Source organism: Sinocyclocheilus rhinocerous, unplaced genomic scaffold, assembly GCF_001515625.1.
Source record: "Sinocyclocheilus rhinocerous isolate Xijiao unplaced genomic scaffold, SAMN03320098_v1.1 scaffold792, whole genome shotgun sequence".
Taxonomy (NCBI): domain Eukaryota; kingdom Metazoa; phylum Chordata; class Actinopteri; order Cypriniformes; family Cyprinidae; genus Sinocyclocheilus; species Sinocyclocheilus rhinocerous.
The window spans coordinates 2,607,349-2,617,550 of NW_015626872.1; the positions used below are offsets into that span (position 1 = coordinate 2,607,349).

Genomic DNA, 10,202 nt, shown 5'->3' on the forward strand with positions numbered 1-10,202 from the left:
TATATATATATATATATTATAAAAAATATTACAGTCAAACGTAAATTGGAGCAATTACCGGGGCCAAGCCCTTGGGGCTGTTTTTGGGGATGCATTTTTTTTATTAGGATTTTTTTGAGCATTGCACAATACACATGGTTTAATGCTTGATACACAAAATGAATTTAAAAAAAATTGATACCGTAGATAAAATCTCGATTGGAGTATCCAAACAAGATCATACATACATATGTGTATATATAGCACACATAAAGCACTGTTTACATAGAAGCACAGGTGATAATGAACTCAAAATGAACAGAAGTACAGTCTGTATATATAGGTTGCTATTGAATATTAAATTGTGTGTGCTCATTGCAATTTTAATTGTAATCTTTAACAAATATGACGTGATGAAATGATGTTTAAAAATTAAAAGATGTAATATTGTAAATTAATGAATATAACTTGACAAAATTATGTTTAAATATTCTACAAGATCACAAATATTTTTTTTCACAGTAAAATGTAAAACAGTATAAATTAATGAATATTAAATGACAAAATGTTGAGATATATATTTTTTTGTTTTATAATTTTCATTATTATAAAAATACATTTAACTTTTTAACAGTAAAATGTAAAATGTTTTAAAATGAATAAATATGACGACAAAATAATGTTTAAATATTATTCAAAAGATGACATGTAATTTTTCTCAGTAAAATGGTGTAAATAAATGAATGTGACAAAAGCTCGGTCCAAAGATCATCTAATCAGATTTTGGACAAAATTGGATAAAATTTGTAGGAGGAGTAGTGAAAAAACAGTTTTTCCATTTACTTCAATATGGTGGACAGGCACATTGATGAAAAATGACAAATATAGCCAGAATCATCATAACCAAGGGAATGAAAGGTTACTAAATAAATTTGGACAATGTTTTCAAAATTTTGTAAAAATCGTTATATCTTTGGAACGCTAGGTGGCGCTGTGTTCAAACTTTTTTTAGGTACTTCCGAGACATGCTTTTGATGATGCCTACCACATTTTTGTAGATATGTCAAATGGTTTAAAAGATATTGCAATTTACAACAAGATAAGACACAAAGGGCCAGATTTATTAACAGAGTCGGGATTTACTAAAGAAACGCGCAGTGAAGAATTAGCACTAAACAAGTGTGGACAGTTATTTTTGCGTCTGATCTTACTGAATATGCATTTGTAGGAGTTTCCCTTTTAGACGCAAAATTTATGGGAGGAAAGTATTAAAATGAATCATGCAACGCAATTTACTAACATTTGTGCTCGTTAAATTACCGGTAATTGCGCCATTATTTAACTATTTTGCGCCTGTGATGTAAGTAGATCACCCGCACCTGATTAGCATCGCTGCGTATTTGCGATCTACGCTAATTTGCACTGCGCTTGATATATTGCGTTGGTCGATATGTAAATGAGATGATGCGTCTATGTTCTTTAATTTGGGCATTGTCAGTGAATCACCTGCATAAATTTCCACGCCCATCTGCGTTGTTTTGGAAATGCGCTAATTTGCCCTGTTTAGTAAATCTGTCCCCAAGACACCAAGATTATGATTCTGACTAACTGTTCAAAGGTTATTAGCCAAAACAGCTATTTTTGGTATTTCCTGACCCGTAGGTGGCGCTGTCTCCAACTTTGGCATGGACCCTCAGATCATGGTGTTGATGAAGCATACCAAGTTTCATTTTGATTGATCAAAGTTTGGCTAAGATACAGGCTCTGAGCCAATTTCGGGTCAACCTCGTTAAGTTCACAACATCATTACCTTTTTTTCACCACTAGGTCAAAAAATTCTGTTCTGTCATTTCTATGCGGCTCGGATCATATCTGGCAATTCTGGGAAGAATTGGACCAATTTTGAAGGAGTAGTAGTGAAAAAAATTGAATACTGTACTTTTCAAAATGACTGCTACTGTAATGGGTGGAGTCTTAATGTAAGCTATTGAATGCAATCAGCACGGGGAGAGTGATCAGGTGGACTACGTTTCATTTTTCTAGATCAAAGGGTTCAAAAGTTATAACCGTTTGAAAAGTGAATGTTTGAACTGGTGGTAGCACTATAGAGTTGGTCCTGGAAAGCCCAAAGTTGGTCAGATCACTATTAATGACCATCACTACAAGTGTGCCAAATTTCATAATTTTCCTAGGTTCCCTTCATAAGGCTGCCATTGACTCCCATTGGGGGGGAATAGTAATAAAGAACACATACAAACACAATAGGGGCTATGGCCACTAAATATTATTTTTAAAATTACATGCACTTTTTGCTAGTAAAATTTGAATGGGTGTAAATTAATGAATATGGTATGACAAAATAATGTTTAAATATTATAACAAAAATTACATGTAATTTTTCATTACAAAATGGTATAAAATTAAGGAATATTACATTGCAAAATAAGATTTAAATATTAAGAAACTATCCCATTTTTCAGGATGTAAAATGAATTCTCAAATCTCAAAACGAAGGAGCATTTAATATTTTGTAGGTGTGCTGGATGTGATGCTGTGTTTGTATTCAGACTTACACACTCCGTTGTAGTGATGTGAACGGAGCTGGTGATGAACGACAGACCCTCGTTCATGCTGACTTGCAGGTACACCACCCTGAAGCACAAAGAACAAACATCAGTTTTCATAGCCATATTTGTCACTTTGAAAGCCAGCAAATCCTGTAACGTTGCACAGCAGGATCCAAAAAAGCAGAAAACCAGACCAACGGGACTCAGAGAGACATGAGTGCCAAAAACAACCCCGCTACATTTCTCTTACATTTTTTTACACAAAGATGTTTAGTTGCATGAAAAATGCCTTGCAGATCATAACTGGCAGCCTCACAGAGCTCTGCAGGGTGCTGGTGAACGTTTGTTGAAGTCAGCTGTCTAGTGTCTCAAACATTTGTGACCCTGGAGCACAAAACCAATCTTAAGTGTCAATTTTTCAAAATTGAGATTTATACATCATCTGAAAGCTGGATAAATAAGCTTTCCATTGATGTATGGTTTGTTAGGATAGGACAATATTTGGCTGAGATACAACTATTTGAAAATCTGGAATCTGAGGGTGCAAAAAAATCTAAATATTGAGAAAATCATCTTTAAAGTTGTTCAAATGAAGTTCTTAGCAATGCATATTACTAATCAAAAATTAAGTTTTGATATATTTACGGTAGGAAACTTACAAAATATCTTCATGGAACATGATCTTTACTTAATATCCTAATGATTTTTGGCATAAAAGAAAAATGTATAATTTTGACCCATACAATGTATTGTTGGTTATTGCTACAAATATACCCCAGCGACTTAACACTGCTTTTGTGCTGCAGGGACACATTTGACAAAACAGCTTTCCGAATGCTCAGCATTCCCGCCGAGGTTTGTCTCCCGACACAGAGGCCAAGTCTGCGTTTCTGACAGATAAGACCACTTTCTCTGATGGAGAGCATCTACTTCAGATCAGCTTCACATTCCTCTGTGCAAAATCATAATGATGTTTCGCCACACAATCCTTACTGAGAGGAAAAGTAAAGTTTGGGGTGGTTCTTTGACTCTGTTCATGTACATGGCGTGAAACTGAGTGCACTTTCGCACCAAACAAACACTGATGGACTCAGTCTGCACCAAAAGCTAAAAATAAATGTTTTTATTAGAACAAAAAAGGGTTCTAAATTCTGATCAGAAGAATTCCGATTATTATTAGAACGTCAAACTACGAATTAACACCAGGGTTATTTTAGTTAGCTAAAACTAAATCTTTCAGTATGTGTAACTTCTATAAAAAAAAAAAAAAGGTATATTATTAAAAAAATTTTATGTTTACCTTGAAGTACTAAAACACTAAAACTTTAGGTACAAAAAAAAAAAAAAACTAATAAAAATGACAAAACTGTAGGTAAAATTAAAATGAAATCAGAAAATATAAAATAAAGAACTAATTCAAAATATTAATAAAACCTCAGTGATACTAAAATTACACTAACACACAATATATTGATATCAAATCAGCTATTATAAGAGAATTTATCAGCATCGATCAATATTGTACTGAACAATAAAAAATACAATACAGATCAGTGAACAAAAAAATACTTTGGAACAATTTTTACCCTAGTAAATATCAAATAATTATTTAATATTGGATTATTTGATAGTAAATTTCAAATAATCAAAAAAGAAATGGCAATTAACACACTGAATTAAATGTGACATTTTAAGTAGAAAGGTTACAATAGTATTTTCTTGTCGAATGTATTCCAATAATCGTTTTATTTACTAATTTCGAAAATTAGATTTTTATATAAATTGTATGGATCTTACACAAATATTTTTTTTCCACCGACTACTACTAATTTAAAGGTAATATTTAACACTTTTTACATTTTTAACACTTTTAATTGTAATTGTTATAGATTATAATATTGTGATGCCTAAGCAGTGCACTAGATTTCATTCAATACTTAGTGTTTATTTATTTTTTTTGATTAAAATAATTTTCCTTTTCAGCCATAACTTAAAACATACTTTATAACAGACAGTATCATTGATGAATGGAAAGCAGAAGCGGGGGAGAAAATATGGATCCTTGAGGGTTTATGGGAGCAGTAAAGGGAAAGAATGAAATAATGGATAAGGAACAAAGAAAGAGTGGGTGTGATGAACACAATGATTTCTGAGGAACTGTCTGCTTTTAATGGCTCCTCCGAGCCGCTGACATCAAGTAAAGCTGTGATTCTTCAGGTTTGACAGGAACAAGAAAGCCATGATCCGCCTGGACAGCTAAAGCAGCGAGCTGCGCAGGAAGTGGAATATGACCTTTGACTGGGATCATAAACACAGACCTCACACTTACTTTCCAACTTCATCTATAACCGGCGCGGGGCACAGCAAGAACGTGTCTTCCACGCTCGCAGGCTTCTCATCTGTAAACAGAAGAATACAATGTTCTAGTGCTGTCAAATGATTAATCGCGATTAATCGCATCCAAAATAAAAGTTTTTGTTTACATAATATTTGTGTGTGTACTGTGTATATTTATTATGTATATGTGACCCTGGAGCACAAAAGCAGTGTTAAGTCGCTGGGGTATATTTGTAGCAATAGCCAACAATACATTGTATCGGTCAAAATTATCCATTTCTCTTTTAATCATTAGGATATTAAGTAAACTTAATGTTTGATTAGTAATATGCATTGCTAAGAACTTCATTTGAACAACTTTAAAGATGATTTTCTCAATATTTAGATTTTTTTGCACCCTCAGATTCCAGATTTTCAAATATTGTCCTATCCTAACAAACCATACATCAATGGAAAGATTATTCATATTTAATTTAGTGATTCCTCTGAGTACTCGTACCACACTTTGAGAACCACTGATTTACATTATATTTAAATATATTTAATATATAAATACAACATATTTTTCTTAAATATATAAATGCATGTGTGTGTATTAATATATACATAATATACACAGTACACACACGTAACAAAAGCTTTTATTTGGATGCGATTAATGGTTTGACAGCACTAAAATGTTCAGCGTTCAGTAAAGCAGATCAAATGAGTTCTGAATGCAGCTAGACATGCTGGTCTTTCACTCGGAGAGACACTCACTGAGCGTGACTGTGTCGTTGATTTTGAAGCTGCACAGGACCTGGTCAATGTTTCTGGCGTGTCGAAACCCGTTCCCTCTCACCACCACTTGAAACGACTCTGAAACACAGATTCCCTCAGACGCTGCTCAAAAACGCTGATAAATCACGTCATTTCTCTCAGAAACATCAACTGTATTTTCAGCACATGGGTCAATGTCTTCCTGCTGAAATCATCAGAGCTCAAGGAATGCTGGGTAATGTAAAACCACAATGATATAAGTGTCCTCTCGGGGAAATGCATCTCACAGACTCTCATGTTCAACAATGGAATTTCCCCTACGATTATTTTATGTTAACTTGCTTATTTCTATTTTAGTAATTATACATCTGATGATGTGCGACGCTAAGGTTTAAAAGGAAATCTAGTCCAAAAGAGTGACGTACTGGAAATGGAAATTAAATGAATCATTAAGTGTTACAGACTTACTCAGTTAAAAAGATTTATGGCACATACATAATCCACAGAGAGACATGTATATGAACAAGAATACATATTTCCTACAGCAGAACTTCATAATGAGGGTTTATGTACAAAATAATTGAAAGTGGAATGACCATAGCTTTTATATATACTGTATATATATATATATATATATATACACACACACACACACACTTCTAAAACATATATATATTTATATATATGTGTGTGTGTGTGTGTGTGTGTGTGTGTGTGTGATTTATTTATTTTCATACCTCCTGCACATACGCTGGATGGCTCCGCTGCCAAGATCTCGATGCAAGATTTTTTGATTATCTAAAAACATAAAATATTTAATTCATTCTACACTGAAATTCAAACTACACTGAAAAAAAATGTGGTTTAGGATTTAGCAGTTTTCACTCAGAAATTGCTAGTAAATTTCACAAATAATTACAAAGAAACAGCAAGTAACACAATTAATTAAATGTTAAATTTGGAAGCAGACAACCTGGAATTTTCTTGTATAATAAAATACGTTTTTTTTTTAATGTAGAAAACTATTTTTACAAAATGCATTTATTTACTTATATGTATACTAATCAACTATTATTAAAGCCAAAGTGTGTCATTTCTGCATTGGTGCCAATGGTTTCATTGATCAGTCTTGACAAATGCAGCAAAATTAAAAAAAAAAATAATGAAATAAACAGTTCATATGGATTCATTTTACAATGACTTTATGACCAGTTTGGATCTTAAGTTTTGGTTATTCTGGACTTGCAATGAAGGGATAGAAACCTCTCATTAAAATGATCTTAATATGTGTCCCTGCAGCACAAAAGCAGTCTTAAGTCGCTGGGGTATATTTGTAGCAATAGCCAACAATACACTGTATGGATCAAAATTATAGATTTTTTTTTATGCCAAAAATCATTAGGATATTAAGTAAAGATCGTGTTCCATGAAGATATTTTGTAAATGTCCTACCGTAAATATATCAAAACTTATTATTTGATTAGTAATATGCATTGCTAAGAACTTCATTTGAACAACTTTAAAGATGATTTTCTCAATATTTAGATTTTTTTGCACCCTCAGATTCCAGATTTTCAAATAGTTGTATCTCAGCCAAATATTGTCCTATCCTAACAAACCACACATCAATGGAAGCTTATTTATCCAGCTTTCAGATGATTTATAAATCTCAATTTCGAAAAATTGACCCTTATGACTGGTTTTGTGGTCCAGGGTCACATTTGTGTATTAAAGATTAACCAAAGTCAACATGAGGGTGAGTAAACGATGAGAGAATTTCATTTTTCTACCACTGAAAAAATCCCACACTTCAGCTTAAAGTAAAGAACGTGCATCTTACAAAATGCATTTTTAATTAATCTTTCATAGAGCCAAACGCCTCAGTTTACCGAGTCAATCATTCCTCTCAGCGCCTGGAATCCTCCCAAGACCGGAAACACATGCTTACTGGTGTCCGCTATGGTAGCCAGCTAGAACAGGACAAACTGATGTTTATTTACAGCTCATCTGAGCATCTGATCTGTTTCTTCCATATAAAGTGCATTGTTTACATTCAATTACATTCTCTGGTTTAGTGCATACTTGTCATCAGTACCTGTGTTTCATTGAAGTCCTTAACGCCGACACAATACACGATTGCACCCAATGTCCGAGCTCGTGCTGCCTGACGAGACATCATGCAATCGTGATTAAAAACTGTACGTTTTTAGATTTCTAAAAGTCTGCAAACTGAATGCTGAACATCATGTTACCTCCTGCTGAGCTGCTATCAGCTGATGTTCTTGAAGCTCACCGTCCGTCAGTGCAATTATGACACTTGCAGTTCCTACAAAGTGGAGGCAAGATTAAACTGACTTGAGCTGAATAATGACACTGTCTTCTGTAGAGCTAGTTTCAAAACGGATGGATTTTACACAGTTATTGAATCAATAATGATCTGACTTAAAGGGACAGTTCACCCAAAATTGTAAAAATTCTGTCATTTACTCAAGTTGTTCCAAAACTATATTAGTTCCCTTCTTCTGTTAAACACAAAAGAAGACATTTTGAGGAATGTTGGTTGATGGTAGCCATTGACTTTCATAGTATGGAAAAAAATACTATGACGGTTTAGAATTAAAATTTTTGGGTGAACTGTTGCTTCAAATTGAATAATGAAACTATTGCCTTTTTAGCAGAATTTATTGAAGACATTTGCATCACTGATTCTGTTATGTTTCTGTTTATTACTGTGAAGCTGCTTTGAAACTAAATATCTGTAATATGTGACCCTGGAGCACAAAAGCAGTGTTAAGTCGCTGGGGTATATTTGTAGCAATAGCCAACAATACATTGTATGGGTCAAAATTATACATTTCTCTTTTATGCCAAAAATCATTAGGATATTAAGTAAAGATCATGTTCCATGAAGATATTTTGTAAATTTCCTACCGTAAATATATCAGAACTTAATGTTTGATTAGTAATATGCATTGCTAAGAACTTCATTTGGACAACTTTAAAGATGATTTTCTCAATATTTAGATTTTTTTGCACCTCAGATTCCAGATTTTCAAATAGTTGTATCTCAGCCAAATATTGTCCTATCCTAACAAACCATACATCAATGGAAAGTTTATTTATTCAGCTTTCATATGATGTATAACTCTCAATTTCGAAAAATGTACCCTTATGACTGGTTTTGTGCTCCAGGGTCATATATATAAAGCGCTATCCAAATAAAGGTGACTTGACTTGTCATTAATGTAAACCTACCAAAGTTTTCCTGGTGTATTTGCTCATTTGCCTGTGAATAAATTTAGATAATATTGTTAAAAGACATCAAAATAAGTACATCTCAATGATAAACATATTTAATTTGAACATTTTACCTTTTCTAGACCAAGATGCATAAATGTATCTCCGCCTGGGATCTCTCGTCTGAGAGCATTAAGGCCTTTTCTTATGGTCTCCCTTTGAACAATGGAAACAAAAATGAGTAGAGTGAAATAAACAACAAACATTTGCAGCACTAGAAGAGCACCTGTTTTCCGTGAGTCTCATGATTGTGTTTCCTCTGGTTGAGAACACGATGAAGGACATTCGCAGCATTGGGCTGAGAGACGATGAAAAACAAACCAGAAATGGTTACAATTTGAAGAAATTTATAAAATGCATTTGTAAAATTATCCATTACCTACTTCGGAAATCTTACGCAATTGGACAATGTCAACAAAAACATGGCATTCCGTTGAGTCCTATAGTGTGGTTCAGTGCGCTTGTTTGTTTTGCTCAAGAGATGCTTTAATACCTGGTGAATTTCTCAGCCAAATGCTCAACAAATGTGTAGAGTTCGTGCCAGTGGTGTTTGACACTTCCTGACCTGAGGAGAAAGAGGTGAAACAATCAGTAAATGGGATGTTTCTGCTTTTAATGCATCAGATCAATACAACTGAGAATTCTTCCAATGAATTATCGATGCTTTCAACTTAGCAAAGCCATCTAGTTTTGTCCCCTATTGTTTGGCGCAGCTGTAAACGCTTTAAAGGGGTAGTTCACCCAAAAATGAAAATTAGCCCATAAGTTACTCACCCTCAAGTCATCCTAGGTGTATATGACTTTCTTCTTTCAGACGAATCCAGTCGGAGTTATATTAAAAATTGTCTTTGATCTTTCAAGCTGTTTAATGCCACTCAGCGGGTGTTGCATGCGTCAGTCCAAAACAAGTTAAATAAAAAGCGCCCATCCATAAAAAAAAGCATATCACACGGCTCCGGGGGGTGAACAAAGGCCTCCTGTAGCGAATCGATGCGTTTTTGTAAGAAAAATATCCATATTCAAAACGTAATAATCACTTTAATGTAGCTTGCGCTCACTGTCGTAAACGGAAGCAGTTCCGGGGGAATGACGTATGAGGTCAGCGCTGTGCATGCGCCGCTCAGAAGTGACGCACGCGGAAACGCAGCGGAGAGATCAAAACAAAACAACGGTCAAGAATTAGAAGTACGAAACGAGGACTTGTAAAGAAGAATGTCGGAGGATTTCGATAAAAGCCAAGAGGAAACTGGTTTTCCTTTGCTA

General features: G+C 34.1%; 1 protein-coding gene across 1 annotated transcript in view; it reads right to left on the reverse strand.

Annotated features, from left to right (window-relative positions):
* Window positions 1-10,202, reverse strand: part of LOC107720085 (anthrax toxin receptor 1-like) — a 29,562-nt gene that overhangs the window by 11,149 nt on the left and 8,211 nt on the right. The window contains exons 2-12 of the mRNA XM_016527693.1: window positions 9,433-9,504; window positions 9,166-9,237; window positions 9,014-9,095; window positions 8,898-8,928; window positions 7,895-7,968; window positions 7,738-7,806; window positions 7,532-7,612; window positions 6,380-6,440; window positions 5,643-5,741; window positions 4,876-4,945; window positions 2,553-2,631 (exon numbers count right to left, since the gene is read on the reverse strand). Of these exons, the coding sequence (XP_016383179.1) occupies window positions 2,553-2,631; window positions 4,876-4,945; window positions 5,643-5,741; window positions 6,380-6,440; window positions 7,532-7,612; window positions 7,738-7,806; window positions 7,895-7,968; window positions 8,898-8,928; window positions 9,014-9,095; window positions 9,166-9,237; window positions 9,433-9,504 (790 nt within the window). The remainder of the gene's footprint in view (window positions 1-2,552; window positions 2,632-4,875; window positions 4,946-5,642; window positions 5,742-6,379; window positions 6,441-7,531; window positions 7,613-7,737; window positions 7,807-7,894; window positions 7,969-8,897; window positions 8,929-9,013; window positions 9,096-9,165; window positions 9,238-9,432; window positions 9,505-10,202) is intronic.